Source organism: Arachis ipaensis, chromosome B4 (assembly GCF_059453495.1).
Source record: "Arachis ipaensis isolate K30076 ecotype BB chromosome B4, ASM5945349v1, whole genome shotgun sequence".
NCBI classification, from domain to species: Eukaryota; Viridiplantae; Streptophyta; class Magnoliopsida; order Fabales; family Fabaceae; genus Arachis; species Arachis ipaensis.
This window is the reverse complement of record NC_142439.1, coordinates 71,697,949-71,715,252: the sequence shown is the minus strand read 5'-3', so window position 1 is coordinate 71,715,252 and position 17,304 is coordinate 71,697,949. Positions and strand designations below refer to the sequence as shown.

Genomic DNA, 17,304 nt, shown 5'->3' with positions numbered 1-17,304 from the left:
GATTTTGAAGATGAAGAATGAGTAGTATGATCCTAAACTGAGAGTAGTGTGATGCTAAAATTGACGGAGCTCAACGAAGAAAAGGAATAATAGAGTAAGTTGAAAACAAATGAATGTCAAAATTGAGGAGTAATTTTCTACAATCAAATTATTCATAAAAAAAACATAGAGAATTTGACATTTGTGATATTTGTCAAAAATATATATTAATTTTTACACTTAACTATGGCTGTTAAAAAAAATCATGTTAAAATAGCTCTCTTTTCTTGTAGTGAGTATAAATTTACTGTTTAATTATCACTTTTTAATCTTAAAATTACTATTTGAATTTTTTTTTAATTGTCACTCCAAATTTAAGAAGAAACAATAAATAATTGGTTGTGTGTATATCAGTTCTATGAAAAGCATTTGCATTAGTCAAACAGGTTGCTAACTACTTTGCGATCTTTAAAGTAGTCTTTGTATTTTTCATCCATTCACATTTTAAGATTCTGGTTAACAATGAGAATTAATACATTATCCATAATAAATTATTGTCAGTTAAGTAGATTAAAATTTTAGAAAAAAAGTAATGAAAAAAAAGAAAAGAAGAAAAGTTTAAAGAGCGAATTTAATATTTAATTTTCTCATCAAATACTTTTTCTACAAAGTTTTGATCCACAAGCATACCCTAATTAAATAAAATCTTTTAAAATTGTGTGTGATGATAAAAGGTGGTCTTGGTTAGGAGATAAAATAACTAAAGGGAAAGGTACTTGGTTCTACAACTAAATGGATTTTTGAATAAAAATAACCACTAAGTTGCAAGAAAAATCTTTTTAGCAATATTATATCCTAAATATAATGGTATTAACATCAAGAAAAAGTTCGTAGTCATTATTTTAACTTTCTAAGAGGGAAAAATAACAGAAAATTAATATTATATCACTTATCCATTATGTATATATACATATGATGAAGAATGTGTGTGTATATAATAGATCAAATTAAAGACAACCTCTCTTAAATATTAAACTTGACCAAAATCTCCGAAAGAACAGCAAAAGTAAGAGCTCAATTTGAAATAAAGTAGCGAATGATAATTCAAGAATTTTTATTATGATGTGTGTTCCGCCAAAACATGTTGAAAAGGTGAAAGAAAAATGTGCACTGAAATCAATTATTAAGAATCAGATCTGCTATATGTTAATATTGTTATATGGTTATGATTGCAGCACATTATCCTCCAAATCATCATTGCATGAAATTGAAAGCCCAAAAACTGAATTCTGCAATCCTCACCGTTGGAAGAAAAAGAAAAGTTTCCAATGGGATACATCACTGACCAGAAAAGAGCGTGGAATGAGAGTCAAATTAACACAACCCAATCAAATAAAATGCAAAAGGACTTAATCATTCGACCTATTACGACGACATATATTCTTATTTCATAATTTCACTCTAGCATTCTCGTACAAATTAAACTAACTAAATTAGTCTCTTATATAGTCACATAAAAAACAATACGTTCTGGTATAAAAATAAATGTGCAATATACAGTACATGATATGCTATATATAAAATATTTTATACGAAAAATATATATGACGTTTTGATACGCGGATGACTTGATATGTAGTATGCTACATATTGGTGAGTTTATATAACTATAATCTATTAGAGATAGCATTAAAATAAACAAAAAAGAAGGTAGAAATAACAACATATAAATATTAATTTAAAGAGGAAAATAAACCAAAGTAAAGAAGAAATTAAATAACTAATTAAAACATCCCTAGGGTTTTTTAGTTAACCTCAAAGGAAACAGCACTCCTCCACACATACTCATACTCAAATAAAGCTCTTCATCTCGAGCTTATATAACATACACATCTGAGTTAAGTGAGACTTTAATTTGTCTGGGTAGCAAAAGTCAGTTTAATTTGAAGAAAACAAAAAGAAGAAAGAAACAGAAATCAATTAATTAAAGTATTAAACCATAAATAATCCTATGGAGGATTATTGGTAGTATTGGAAGAAGTAAAACCAGAAAGATGCGTCCAAGAAGCAGGAACAAAATGCTCACTATTACTTGATGAATTACTATTCATCCCCAAAAACTGCCTTGGCAAATTATTATTACTTTCTTCCATCTTCACTACTGAGGCAAAAGTCGACACCTTATTCGGCCGAATAGCACCGCCACTACCACCGCTGCCTCCGCCGTATCCAGAACCCTCACTAGTACTATTTTCAAATTGGTATAGGCCATGTGATGAAGCTTCCAAACCTGTAAAGAAAGGAAATTGTTGTGTTTGTGGAACCCTCCATTGTTCCAAACCTGCAGCTGATAGAAAAGAACTGCCTTCATTGCCGCCGCCGGTGCCACCACTGCTCAAAGCACTTCCTATGTGAAAATTTAAGTCACATATTCCTCCCATTGGACCAGAAATTGCGGCGTAGTTTAGGCCTAAATCACCGCCACCAACTCCTGAAAAGTGATCTCCAAGTTGCTGATGATGCATTAATGGAGCCATGAATCTCAGCGACGAGGGCACGGGAGGGCTTAGGCCTGCGATTTCAGAGGCAAAGCTGCCACCAGAGACGGTGGGACCTCCGCGATCAGAGCTCGGTGGTGGTGACTTGGAGCTGTTGTTGCTGGTGGTTGTTCCTTTAGTCCTCTTGTTCCTCCGGCAGCCACCGCCGACCGGAACATTTCTCAAGGCGCCGCCTCGGGTCCAGTACCTCCGGCAGGTCTTGCAGAAGTGCCGGGGCTGAGAGAGGCTGTAGTTGTTGAAGTAGCAAAACTTTGTGTTGGTAGATTCACATCTTGGACACTTTTGTGCTGGCTCTTGCATGGGTATGTTAGCCATCCTTGCCCTGTCCGCCATCGACCCAGGTCTGATACTAGCTCCATGTTGCTGAGTCGATGGCGGAAGAGGTGGTGGTGGAGGATGAAGAAGTTGAGAGCTTGTGCCACCGGTGTTGTTTTGTTGATGATTTGGTTGCTGAAATCGATAAGATAAAAGAAAAAAAAAACAAAAATTAATTGACACAAAAAGATGTGGAGGAAGCAAAGAAATCACAAATCTAAGTATATTCAAGACTCAAGAGTTAGGGTATAAACAAAAGTGACAAGAATATATTTAACTTTTTCCTTTGCTGGTTTATTTTTACCTTTTTGAACAACAAAGAAATTTTATAGAAGAAATCAAACCAAGTTGAAGAAGCCCTTTTTTTTTTATTTACCTGTTGCTCATGCCAATTGACTGGATCAATATATGCTGGGATGGAAGTATAAACCATTGTTCTTCTTGTTTGGAGCTTTCTCTTTTGTAAAGTTTTGAAGTGTTTTTGGGAGAGAATAGTGGGAATGAAGAATATCACATCAATAAGTTAGAGAGAGAGAGAGAGAGAGAGGTTTGTGACTGTGTGGTTGAGGTGATCATAGAGATGTGAAAAAGAGAGTGACAAGAAAAGAAAAGAAAAGAAGAGAGGGAATTGAATTGAAGGGTTAGGAGATGAATGAGAAGCAAAAATTAAAGGAGGGTGCTTTTGAGTATTTATATATATAATTATAGTTTCTTTGTCCATTTCCATCTGCCACCCCTATTGCACTCTTTTTGTTTTATTGCTTTCTAGGGTTTTGAGAAGGCGATGTATGTTTCTTAACCCATAAGCTTTATTTTGATGCTCTGTAAGTAGTGTGCTTATAAAAAGCTATTGTTTATTATATTATTAGTGCCTCTCTCTCTCCCCCTTCTCTTTTGCATGAGATAAAGCAAAGTGTTGTGTGTGTCCAATGTGTCAATGTTATAATAGAGAAAGAAATAGAGATATACTAGTATGTATATAATAATATTATACATAGTAGAATATAACATGACAAATAATATTTACATAATTTTTTATATACATTTCTATCACATACTTTTTTATGATATAAAATAAATTTTATTTTTTTTATTTTTATCGTATTTTTAATTCCAAAAGTAAAGCATATATAAAAAGTGTATAATAATCATGCATATATAATATTTCTAATATACTATGTATAGATACGGGCCTAAATATACATGCTAGGAATTTAGTGCAGAAGGGCCAACACTAACTTCAATTATGATTTTTCTTAATAAGTAAAAGTTTAGAAAAATAAATTTGACAATAATCATTTTTAGTAAGTTGAATTGCAGTTGCTAGTGGTCGTGTGGCTGTCGTGATTATTTCCGGTATTATTGTCGCTTTTATGATGTCCACGTGACCATTGTGTGAATCTTTTGTATTGTAAACTTGGAATTTGAGTGTGTTATATATATTCACTACAATCCTTTTTAATTTTAATGCGGTTATATTAAGATCAAATAATTAAGTATAAAAAATATCAGCGTAATTATGACTAAATATACAGATGCGATCACTATTACAGTTACGGACTGCACAATAAAGGTACTTAAGAATTATTTTCACATAACACTTGAACATTCAACGCCAAATTACTAATTGTCTCGTCGATAGTCTTTAAAAACTTAAAATTAGGATTATATTATAAAATATCTTTGCTACAGTCTATTTCAATATTTGATACTAGGATAATTGTCGGATTTTGAGAATTTGGGTTGTAATCCGGATTCGTGCTTTTGTCGAAACTTGAGCCGGGCCAAGAATATCACTTTTTGATAGAATGTTTGAGTAATAGTAAGGTAGAAGTGGTTGAATTTTCTGTTATTTACATTGTTTACTGTCGCTCATCGTATCTTTGAATAAAAATAAACAGTGTCTGATATTAGCTCACATCGGCCTCTTGTAGTGGCATCCTCCGAAATCATCATGGAAATTTGATCGCGGTCTCTAGTATAAATTTGGGTAATTACTCGATTATTTTGGTAGAATTTAGAAAATCTTCTTTTAGTTTACTACAAGAAAATAAGCTTTTTGTCAGTCTTTTAAAACGTGCCGAAAAGTACAAAAAAGCTTGTCAATAGTTTTTTCGCTACGCTTTTTGAGCTATCGGCACGCTTTTGAAAGGGTCACATCTGCGAGCATGGCGGTTGCTCTATTGCCATGCTTTTGTCGATCTATCGGCACGTTTTTTTTGCCACGCTTTCATCTATTGCCACACTTAAAAAACGTGACGGTATCTATAACCCTATAGCTACGCTTTAAAAAGCGTACCAAAAAGTGTACATATAGCCACGCTTTTGAAATGTGCCTGAAAAAGTTAGTTTTGGGTACGCTTCAAAAGCGTGCCAATAGGGAAAGATACGACTACACTTTTCAAGCGTGCTGATAGGGTGATATATAGCTACGCTTAATAAGCGTGCCTGTTGATGCTACAAGAAGATATGGCTACGCTTATAAAGCGTGCCAATAGCAACATAAACCCTTAAACCCTTCATTAGGCCACTCCATACTACTTTTTAACATTGTGGAAGCCAGCATCATCAACATTAAATAACTAATTATTATGCAAAAACTAAATCATGTTATTAAAATAAACTTTATATAAAAATACAAACGTAAACTGACACAGGAAAATTGAAAAAAAATAAAAAGAAAAGAAAACAAATTCACTGCAAAGTCATCACTTTGCAAAGTAAAATTTACAACATCTAAAACACACTATTAAAGTAATGCTAGATATTGAAATGTTAATAAAGTTGGCTCCAGCCTCGGTTGCTACAGCCTTCGCAACATTGTCTTTTCAGTACCAAGGGGGCCAAAGAGCAGTATTCCCTTGTGACAATGGCAGTGAAGTTAACAAGGAGTGCCTTTGAACCATATTTAGCCACACCTGCTGAACTCTCCAGGAATGTGAGCTTCTCTAAGAACCTAAAGGAAGCTGTCCCAACTGCCAGAACATATACTATCAGCCCAAACAACACGTGCCATGGGATTGATTGGCTTCTTAGTGATTCACTCCCTCCAGGATAGAAAAACATCACAAACCCAAATATTCATTGCATGCAGGTGTATTAATTAAAGAATAAATCTCATTCTTATCATTAAATAAAAATACAAAGGACAAAATTGGTCCAAAACAAACTTGTCATCCACCATTATCTAACTGGAAATCATGAGGAGTTACTCTGTTATAATAGAGATTATACTTCAAAATCATTGTGATGATCAGATTGAATTAAACTATATGATGAATTATTTATTTAATTTGTCACAGCGTTAAGATTGATACTTGTCATTTTGGATCACAGTAGTAACAGTTTTATGTGTTGTATATTCTATAAAGAAAAACAAAACCATCTGTTACATTTAAGAATTAAAAACATTAGTTAATTCGATTGAATTATGGAAATAAATTAAAAGTAAGAACGAACTTACGTCCCAGAACTGCTCATAAAAAGAACAGAGTATGAATCATGTGGAACAGGTGTACTAATGTGCTTCTTCCCCTGCTTCACAGTCAATGGTTCAAAAAAATCTCCCTTTGATCTTCCAGTTTCTGACAAAGAGCTATTATTTCCAAGAGATGGATTTGCTAAGTTATTTAACTGGAAATTTAATAGCTTTAGTTCCCTTTCAACTACAAATACAGCAGAATGTTCTCTGCTGTCTGATGGGGTTGGTAGCGGAGCTATAGGTGGAAGAGATCTAGAGTCAAACTCGTAGATAATAACACCATGAATTTAATAGATGACACTAATTGAATGTAAATATTTAATAGATGTCCTAGCAGCTCTACAACAGCTGGTGGATTCAATAGAACCATTCAGTTAAAGAGAGAGCAAAGAACAAATTAAAATAGCAGCACAGCAAGAGCTCATCACTAATCAATAAAATAGCAGAAAATATTCAATAATCATCTATGTTACAAATTAAAACAGTAGCACAGCAAGAGCTAATCACTAATCAATTCAATAAAAAGTTAACAGCAGAAAATATTCCATTAATCATCCAATTTTCTTGATTGATTTCTAAATGGAGCATTTTAAAAAATGAAGATGAAGCACAACTGAACACTAACCTTCGAGAAGCACGGCAAGCAGAATCGCAACAGAGAAGTGAGCAGAACCGCGAGAGAGAGAGAGAGAGAGAGAGAGAGAGAGAGAGAGAGGAGAGCTGCACGACGACCAAAATGGCGAGAGGGACGACAAGCAAAATAGCAAGAGGAATGGCGAGCTGGCTAACAACGAACCTGGTTGCGATCTTGAGCGTGAAGGGTGGCGACAGTGAGATAGATGGCAGCGTGATGGAGGTTAGGGTTTTCTGTACCTTTCAAGGAAAAGCCACTCAAAACCCTTTCAAAGCAGCGTCGAGGAAGACAACGACTACAGACGGTGACGGCGACGGCAAGCTCAAGGAAAACCACCGTAATGAATGATGAAGGTGACGATGAAGGCGATGAAGGGCAGTGATGAAGATGGTTCGAGAAGATGAAGCTGGCTGGGTTCGAGAAGATGAAGCTGAACGATGAAGATGGATGAACGACGAAGGTTGGGTTCGAGAGGATGAAGCTGAGCGATGAAAATGGATGAAAATTGATGAAGCTGATGGCGCCTTTTAGGGTTTGAAAGTGAATTTTAGGGTTAAAAGTGAATTTGGTAACAATGTAAAGTTAGTGTGTTGTTGTTATCATTTTTAGGGTTAAATTTGATAACTTAGAAAAAAAAGGTTAAGTGTGGGAAAAAATAGGTGGGAAACTAAATTTTAGGGGAGGGAACTCTATCGGCACTTTTTTTACGGTGCTAAAATAAACATGGTATAGCCACGCTTTTCAAGCATGCCGGTTTCCCTCTATGGCCACGCTTTTTAAGCGTGACAAAAAAAGGGTGGCCAAATTTTTAATCAATGGCCACCCTCGTAAAAGCGTGCCGATTTTCCTCTATCGTTACGCTTTTCAAGCGTGGCAGTAAAAAAGCGTGGCCAAATTTCAAATAAGTGGGCACCCTCGTAAAAGCGTGCCGATTTCTCTCAAAGCGTGGCAAAAAAACGTGGCCAAATCACAAATCAGTGGCCACCCTCGCAAAAGCGTGGCCATAGACCACTTTTGGACACGCTTTAAAAGTGTGGCAAGAAAAAAGTGTGCCAACAGGCCTTTTTTCTTGTAGTGGTTCTATGTTGCTTTTCAATGAGAATATAGCAATGTTTAAGAGAGACCAGACTCTAGAGTAACTTTGGAGTTTTGCTATAACTATTTTTACGACTCTCATGTAACTTTTTTTTAGCGCGATTCAAACTTTGCTAGCCAAAGAGTGAAATACGACTAGGAGTGTTCATAGATCAGATCTGATTCGCATTTCTGCGATATTTATCCAAATTAAATCCGAAAATTGCTGATATGGATCCGATCCGCAAGGCTATCGGATCAGATCCACACACTTATAGAATTGGATTGCGAATTTTATGTAAGTATCCGCATATCCGATCCGCATATCCACAGATTCGCAAAAATCAATAAATAAATAATTAAATATTCTTCTTATGTTTTATTTCAACTAATAATGATCATATATATTGTATTATTTTAATTTAATTATTTAAGAAAAATATATTTAATATTATTTTAAGAATAAACATATTTAAAAGAGTAAAAAAAAAAAGAATTTTATTAATATTTTTTAATGAAAATAAACTTTTAAAAATATTTTTGTGTTTTGCGAATATGTTTGATATCCAATCCGATCCAATCCCAAATGTGCGGATCGGATCGAATCTAAGTTTAAAAACTGCGGATATTGGACCCGATCCGATCCGATAATTATAGTGCAGATCGAATCGAGATTTTGGCCATATCAAATCCGATCCACGTTTACCCCTAAATGCGACACTTAATAATGTATTTAAATAGAAAAATAGTTGTGTGAATGAGTTAATTAAATTTAGACACAGCCAAATTCCATTCTTATTTATTTATGATTGACTTTCTAATATGATTTTTCTTCATTTTTGTTGTTGATATTTAGAGAGTATCTTTTCTTAAAACAATTTTGTGTTATTTTGTTTTTTGGATGTCAGTTGATTATAAAAGATAATGTGGTTCAGACAAATAATAATAATAATAAATTGAAATTAAAAAAGAAAAGGTGTTCAATCTGTGCTTTAGTGTCCCGACCGAGTGAACCTTTTCTTGATCAGGTCTGTTCCCTTCCCCACTCTTACTTTTCTGCATGGAAAATATTTATCTCACGCGCCACCAAATGAGAGACCTTGCAAACTATCCTGTATGGTAGGTGTGGTAATATAGTTAGGTAGATTTAAGGGTAGGACCCCCCTTTGTGACTTTTTCCGGAGTAGCTTTGTTTGTTGTTGTTTTCATTTTTAATTTTTTTTTCCTTTTTAAATGGATAATAGAGGTTAATACCAAAATAAAGGAGCATTTGATGTGTTAGAAGTTAGAATATTTGGGAAATGAAATGTGTGTTATGCTGAAAATATATCAGATCTTCTTCCAAAAATGGATGACTTTTGCTTTGCCTAGGTTTTAATTGATACGTCACTCACGGCCGTAAGTAATTTAGACATATCAGTTTCTAAGAAAAAAAAAAAAAATTTAAAATTTATGAAAAATATTAGAAATAAAACCGAAACAAATTAAATAATATTAAAAATATTTTTTTAAAATTTTTTGAATAATATTAGGGACAAGAAACTAGCTTTATCCTAACTAAGGTCTTTTAAAGTTTTAGTTCATATTCATTTCCTTTTTATGTTTCTTAGAGTGATAATAAAATTTAGATATCGCCATTTCGTATGTGACAAGGAGAACATATTAAAATATATTAATTAAAGTTATCATTTCGTATGTGCCAGATTGACTGGCGAGATATGCGGTCAAGACCCATCTAATTCATATTATTTGGTCGGAATCTTGTGATGAGTTTTAGTATCTTATACTTGTTGATTTAGGATAATTGTCTTCTTTTCTTTGTTTCTTTGTTTGTTTAGTCACCAAAAAAAAAAATCTCAAAGTGTTTTTTGTATTCTTCGTAAATGTTTTAGTTTATTTTTCTGTTTTACCCATTTTTCAATCTTTACAGTAATCGATTTTTACCAAAATTCAAAATAAAATTGCATCCACAAAATCCCATATTTTTCACTTGATTTCAACACAAATTCAACCCCAATTTAAGGGTTAGGGATTTGTTTTCCAGTAGCCACAAGAACACAAGTTCATAGCTTGAATTTCATCAAATTTCATCAAATTTTTACCAAAATTTCAACAAGAATCACTCATATAAACAATCAATTTCAAGTGTAACACTCTAATTACCCTAAGCCTTACGTCATGTCGTAAAGCAAAGAATCAAACGTTATGACAATTCTAAGACTTATATAATATTGTATATAGAAATAAATAATAATTCTAGAAGCCCGATCACTACAAGAAAAATACCCATTTAGGTACACCTGAAAAGTGTAGCCAAAAACGAAAAAAAATGATGCCTTAGGCAAAGGCTACGCCTTTTAGGCTTTGGAGACGCTTTTCTGGGGGATGCCTTGATGAATGGATAATTGACAGTTTAGAATTTCACTAATGAATTCTCGTTGCAAGTATAGTTTCTAAACCAACAATAATTCTTTCATACAAAAATTTGGTTGTCACAAGTAACAAACCCCTATAAAAATAACCGAAGTATTCAAACCTCGGGTCGTTCTCCCTAAGAATTGCAATAAAGTGTTCTTGTTATTGGCTATGAAGTATGTTTTGGGGTTTTTGAATTAAGAGACAAGAAATGTAAATGGCAAAGGAAATAAACTAACAACTAGAAAAGCTCTTGGCAAGGTATGAGAACTAGAAGTCCTATCATAGTTATCCTTATCAATTGTGATGAGAATTGTCCATTGCTCCCACTTAGTTAACCTCTAACTATGAAGGAAAGTCAAGTGGATGAATTAACTTGATTCCACAAGTCCTAGCCTAATCATGATGAAAGACTAGCTTTAGTGGCATTCAAGTCAATTAGCAACTTCTAATCATCAATCAACAAAAGAATTAGATAACTCAAGAGTCACTAATTACTCTACCTAGGCCAAGAGGAACAAAATCTAACTCATAGCTAAAAGAAGTATTTCATCAAACACATAAAAGACAATAAAGGTAAATAACATGAATTGCAAGAATTAAAGAGAGATCTAACTACATTGGTAAGAGATCAATAATAGAAAACCAAATCAAACATGAAAAGACATGGAATTCATAAATTGCATTGAAAGGTAAATGGAAATCTACATAAGAATTCATAAAGCAAAAGAAAAATTGAAGCAAGAGAAGAAGTAGATCTAGATCTAAGAAATTAACCTAAACCTAATCCTAATTCTAGAGAGAAGAGAGAGCTTCTCTCTTTAGAAACTAACTTTCCCTCCAAAACTAAACTAAACTAAACTAATGTGATGTAATGTCTAATGTGTGTTGATTCCCCTTCAATTCTTGGGTTAAATAGCATCAGAGATGAGTTGGATTTGGGCCTGGAAAGCCCAGAAATAGACCCAGTGGATTCACTTTAAGTGGGTCACGTGCGAGCACCGACGCGTGCGCGTGGGTCACGTGTACGCGTCGCTTGACAAATTGCTATCCACACGTACGCGTCATGTGCGTGTACGCGTTGCCTTGCGATGTCACTTTCCACGCGTGCGCGTCTGCTGCGCGTGCGCGTCGATCTCAGCATCCCAAATCCTTGTTTTTTCATGAGTTCTCCACTTGCATGCTTTTCCTCTCCACCCCTTTGATCCATTCCTAGCCTTTCCAATCTGAATTCACTAACAAACATATCAAGGCATCTAGTGGAATCAAAGGTGAATCAAAATTAGTTATTAAGGGTGTAAAAAGCATGTTTTCACACTTAAGCACAAATTAGGAGACAATTATGAAACCATGCTATTTAATTGAATAAATGTGGGTAAAAGGTCATAAAATTCCCTAAATTAAGCACAAGATAAACCCTAAAAATGGGGTTTATCAACCTCCCCACACTTAAACCATAGCATGTCCTCATGCTAAATCAAGAAGGAAACAAAGGATATCAACATTTATTCAATGCAAACTAACTACATGCAACTTACCTAAATGCAACTATCTAAATGAATGCAACTACTTGGTCAAAATAAATCAATTTCCAAGAGAACATATATAAGCACAAGGGCTAAGGCAATAGCAATCAAATTAAATCCATAATTGAATTGAGTTATTAAATATTTTTACAAACTTGCAAGAAAAGTGATGATCATAGATGGAGACATGTAATTGAGCAATCGAACCCTCACCGAATGTGTATCCGCTCTAGTCACTCAAGTGTTTAGGGTTGATTCTCTCAATTCTCCCCTAATCATACTTTCCAAGATTTGTTTTTCATTTAACAATCAACATTTATTTCATGCATGCATACATGTATCATGAGGTCTTTTTATAGGTTGTAATGGGGTTAAGGTCAAGGTAGGATTGTATATGGTCAAGTGAACTTGAAATTTGAATCTTTGATAAGCTTAGACTTTCCACCTAACCTATGACAACCTATAAAATTTCAAAGCTAGCCTAACTACCCATTTTTCACTTTTTCACATACTCATGCATTTCCTTTTTATTTCACAACACTTATGCATTGATTCTTATTGAACTTTACTTTGGGGCATTTTGTCCCCTTTTTATTGCTTTTTTTTCTTTCTTTTTCTTTTTCTTATATTCTTTTTTTTTTCTTTTTGTTTCCTCATTTTTTTTCTTTTTGCAATAACATATATACAAGAGCATCAATGTATATGGTTTTACATTTAATCAATACATGAGCATGTACCCAATTTCCAATATTTTCAATAGAAATACAACACACACCTTTTACTCAACTAATGTCCCAAGTTTTTCCCATACTTGAATGATACACACTCACTAGCCTAAGCTAATTAAAGATCCAAATTAAGGACTGATGAGCAGATAATTTATACGCTTTTTGGCATTATTTTTACATAGTTTTTAGTATGATTTAGTTAGTTTTTAATATATTTTTATTAGTTTTTAAATAAAAATCACATTTCTGGACTTTACTATGAGTTTGTGTGTTTTTCTGTGATTTCAGGTAATTTCTGGCTGAAATTGAGGGACTTGAGCAAAAATCAGATTCAGAGGCTAAAGAAGGACTGCAGATGCTGTTGGATTCTGACCTCCCTAGAATCAAAATGGATTTTCTGGAGCTACTGAAGTCCAAATGGCGCGCTCTCAATTGTGTTGGAAAGTAGACATCCAGGGCTTTCCAGAAATATATAATAGTACATACTTTGCCCAAGTTTAGATGACGCAATCTGGCGTTCAACGCCAGCTTTCTGCCATATTCTGGCGTTAAACGCCAGAAACAGGTTGCAAAGCAAAGTTAAACGCCAGAAACAAGTTACAAACTGGCGTTTAACTCCAAGGAAGACCTCTACACGTGAAAGCTTCAATGCTCAGACCAAGAACACACCAAGTGGGCCCGGAAGTGGATTTCTGCATCATTTACTTATTTCTGTAACCCTAGTAACTAGCTTAGTATAAATAGAATTTTTTACCATCGTGTTAAGAATCTTTGATCATTTTTGAGACTATCCTGGTATCACTTTTGATCTCTTGATCACGTTTAGGGGGCTGGCCATTCGGCCATGCCTGGACCTTGTTTTTATGTATTTTCAACGGTAGAGTTTCTACACACCATAGATTAAGGTGTGGAGCTCTGCTGTTCCTCATGAATTAATGCAAAGTACTATTGTTTTTCTATTCAATTCAAGCCTATTTCTTCTCTAAGATATTCATTCACACACAAGAACATGATGAATGTGATGATTATGTGACGCTCATCATCATTCTCACTTATGAACGCGTGCCTGACAAACACTTCCGTTCTACATGTAAACAAGCTTGAATGCATATCTCTTAGCCTCCTGATCTACGATCAGAGTCTTCGTGGTATAGGCTAGAATTATTGACGGCTATTCTTGAGATCCAGAAAGTCTAAACCTTGTCTGTGGTATTCCAAGTAGGATCTGGGAAGGGATGGCTGTGACGAGCTTCAAACTCGCGAGTGCTGGGCATAGTGACAGACGCAAAAGGATTACTGAATCCTATTCTAGTATGATCGAGAACCGACAGATGATTAGCCGTGCGGTGACAGCGCATTTGGACCATTTTCACTGAGAGGACGGGATGTAGCCATTGACAACAGTGATTCCCAACATACAGCTTGCCATAGAAAGGAGTATGAAGGATTGGATGAAGGTAGTAGGAAAGCAGAGATTCAGAAGGAACTAAGCATCTCATACGCTTATCTGAAATTCTCACCAATGAATTACATAAGTATCTCTATCCTATTTTATGTTTTATTTATCTTTTAATTATTAAAACTCTATAACCATTTGAATCCGTCTGACTGAGATTTACAAGGTGACCAACGATTTCTTCAAGCCGACAATCTCCGTGGGATCGACCCTTACTCACGTAAGGTTTATTACCTGGATGACCCAGTGCACTTGCTCGTTAGTTGTGCGAAGTTGTGACAAAGAATTAAGATTATGAACGTGCGTACCAAGTTTTTGGCGCCCTTACCAAGGAATGAACAATCACGATTTTGTGCACCAAGTTTTTGGCGCCGTTGCCGGGGATTGTTCGAGTTTGGACAACTGACGGTTCATCTTGTTGCTCAGATTAGGTAAATTTTATTTTAATTTTAAGCTTTTTGTTTTTATTATTTTTATTTTTATTTTGAAAAAATTTTCAAAAAAAAATATAAAATAAATTATTCTATGGCTTCAGAATTTTTAAGAATGAATTCTAGAGTTTCAAGATAATATGTTGAAGCCTGGCTGGCTGTAAAGCCATGTCTAATTTCTTTTGGACTGAGGCTTCCTCTTCACATGCTTGAACTATGTATGCTGAAGTTTGGCTGGCCATTGGCCATGTCTAGTGTTTTGGACCGAAGCTTTCATGAAAAGCTTGGCTGGCTATTAAGCCATGTCTAATTCCTGGACCGGAGCTTTAGACTGACATTGCATGATCCCTGGAATTCTTATTAAAATTTTTTAAAATCCTTATTTTTCTTTTTCCAATTAATTTTCGAAAAATTACAAAAAAATTTAATAAAATCATAAAAACCAAAAAAATTTGATGTTTCTTGTTTGAGTCTTGTGTCAATTTTTAAGTTTGGTGTCAATTGCATATTTTTAATTTTTCTTAAGATTTTCAAAAACTCATGCATGATGTTCTTCATGATCTTCAAGTTGTTCTTGATGAATTTCTTTGTTTTATCTTTAAATTTTTCTTGTTTGGTGTCTTTTCTTGTTTTTCATATGCATTTTCAATTTGTTAGTGTCTAAAGTTTGAAAATTTCTATGTTTGGTGTCTTGCGTGTTTTTCTTTTCTTAAAAACTTTCAAAAATAAGTTCTTGGTGTTCATCTTGACATTCAAGGTGTTCTTGCATGCATCATGTGTTTTGATTCATAATTTTCATGTTTTGAGTCTTTTTCTTGTTTTTCTCTTTCTTCATTAAAAATTTAAAAATAAAAAAAATATCTTTCCCTTATTCACTAATAAATTTTAAAAAATTTGAGTTGACTTTTTCAAAACTTTTTAAAATTTAGTTGTTTCTTATGAGTCAAATGAAATTTTCAATTTAAAAATTCTATCTTTTTCAAATCTTTTTCAAAAATCAAATCTTTTTCATTTTTTCTTTCATAATTTCAAAATTTTCAAAATTTATTTTCAAAATCTTTTTCTTATTTCTATTTCATATTTTCAAAATTAATGCTAACAATTAATGTGATTGATTCAAAAATTTTAAGTTTGTTACTCGCCTAGTAAGAAAGGTTCAATCTTTAAATTTTAAAATCATATCTTTTTGTTTCTTGTTAGTCAAGTAATCAACTTTAATTTTTAAAATAAAATCTTTTTAAATTTTTTTTTCAAATATTTTTCAAAATAAATTTCAATCACATCTTTTTCAAAATCAATTTCAAAATCTTTTCTAACTTATTATCTAACTTCTTATCTTTTCAAAATTAATTTTCAAATCTTTTTTTCAATTTATCTTATCTTGTTTGATTCTTATCTTTTTCAAAACTACCTAACTAATTCTCTCTCTCTCTAATTTTCAAAAATCACTAACCTCTTTTTCAAAATTCCTTTTTAATTAACTAATTGTTTTAAATTTTAATTTAATTTAATTTCATTTTTCTTCTTAAAATTTTTGAATTTTAACTTTACTTTTAAATTAAAAACAAAAATATTTTTATTTTATTTTATTTTCGAATTCTTCCATCTCTCATCTCCTTCTAATTATTTATTTATTTACTAACACTTCTCTTCTACTCAAAAATTCGAACCAACTCTTCTCCTCTGTGTTCGAATTCTTATCTTTTCTTTCTTCCATCCTTCTCTTCTTATACTCATATAAGAAGTCTCTATACTGTGACATAGAGAATTCCATATTTTCTTTTCTGTTCTCTTCCTTTTCATATAAGCAGGAACAAGGATATGAACATTCTTGTTGAAGCTGATCCTGAACCTGAAAGGACTCTGAAGAGGAAGCTAAAGCACAACTCTCTGGAGAAAATCTGACAGAAATTTTTGAAAAAGAAGGAGACATGGCCGAAAATAATAACAATGGTGGAGATGCAAGGAAGATGCTTGGTGACTTTACTGCACCAAATTCCAACTTGCATGGAAGAAGCATCTCAATCCCTGCCATTGGAGCAAACAATTTTGAGCTAAAGCCTCAATTAGTTTCTCTGATGCAACAGAATTGAAAGTTTCATGGACTTCCATCAGAAGATCCTTTTCAGTTCTTAACTGAATTCTTGCAAATCTGTGATACTGTTAAGACCAATGGGGTTGATCCCGAGGTCTACAGGCTTATGCTTTTCCCGTTTGCTGTAAGAGACAGAGCTAGAATATGGTTGGACTCTCAACCTAAAGATAGCATGAACTCTTGGGATAAGCTGGTCACGGCTTTCTTAGCCAAGTTCTTTCCTCCTCAAAAGCTTAGCAAGCTTAGAGTGGATGTTCAAACCTTCAAACAGAAAGAAGGTGAATCCCTCTATGAAGCTTGGGAGAGATACAAGCAACTGACCAAAAAGTGTCCTTCTGACATGCTTTCAGAATGGACCATCCTGGATATATTCTATGATGGTCTGTCTAAATTATCTAAGATGTCATTGGACCATTCTGTAGGTGGATCCATTCACCTAAAGAAAATGCCTGCAGAAGCTCAGAAACTCATTGACATGGTTGCAAATAACCAGTTCATGTACACTTCTGAAAGGAATCCTGTGAGTAATAGGAGGCCTCAGAGGAAGGGAGTTCTTGAAATTGATACTCTGAATGCCATATTAGCTCAGAATAAAATATTGACTCAGCAAGT

General features: G+C 33.8%; 1 protein-coding gene and 1 non-coding gene across 2 annotated transcripts; both read right to left on the bottom strand.

The window, feature by feature from the left end:
* Positions 1–1,690: 1,690 nt before the first annotated feature.
* On the bottom strand, positions 1,691–3,513 carry LOC107639364 (dof zinc finger protein DOF3.6). Its single transcript, XM_016342833.3, has 2 exons — positions 3,229–3,513; positions 1,691–2,987 (listed from the first exon to the last, which is right to left on the bottom strand). Exons 1-2 carry the CDS (start codon positions 3,283–3,285, stop codon positions 1,989–1,991), a joined length of 1,056 nt encoding a protein of 351 aa, XP_016198319.1. The 5' UTR covers positions 3,286–3,513; the 3' UTR covers positions 1,691–1,988.
* Positions 3,514–16,930: 13,417 nt separating this feature from the next.
* Positions 16,931–17,038, bottom strand: LOC148567878 (small nucleolar RNA R71). The gene has a single exon (XR_015881511.1). It is a non-coding gene; the product is annotated as a small nucleolar RNA R71 (small nucleolar RNA).
* Between the last annotated feature and the right edge of the window lie 266 nt (positions 17,039–17,304).

Coding starts and splice junctions, on each gene's coding strand:
- LOC107639364 (XM_016342833.3), bottom strand. CDS start 3,285: ATGGTTTATACTTCCATCCCAGCATATATTGATCCAGTCAATTGGCAT. Junction 2,988..3,228: donor TCAATTGGCATGAGCAACAG/GTAAATAAAAAA, acceptor TATCGATTTCAG/CAACCAAATCATCAACAAAA.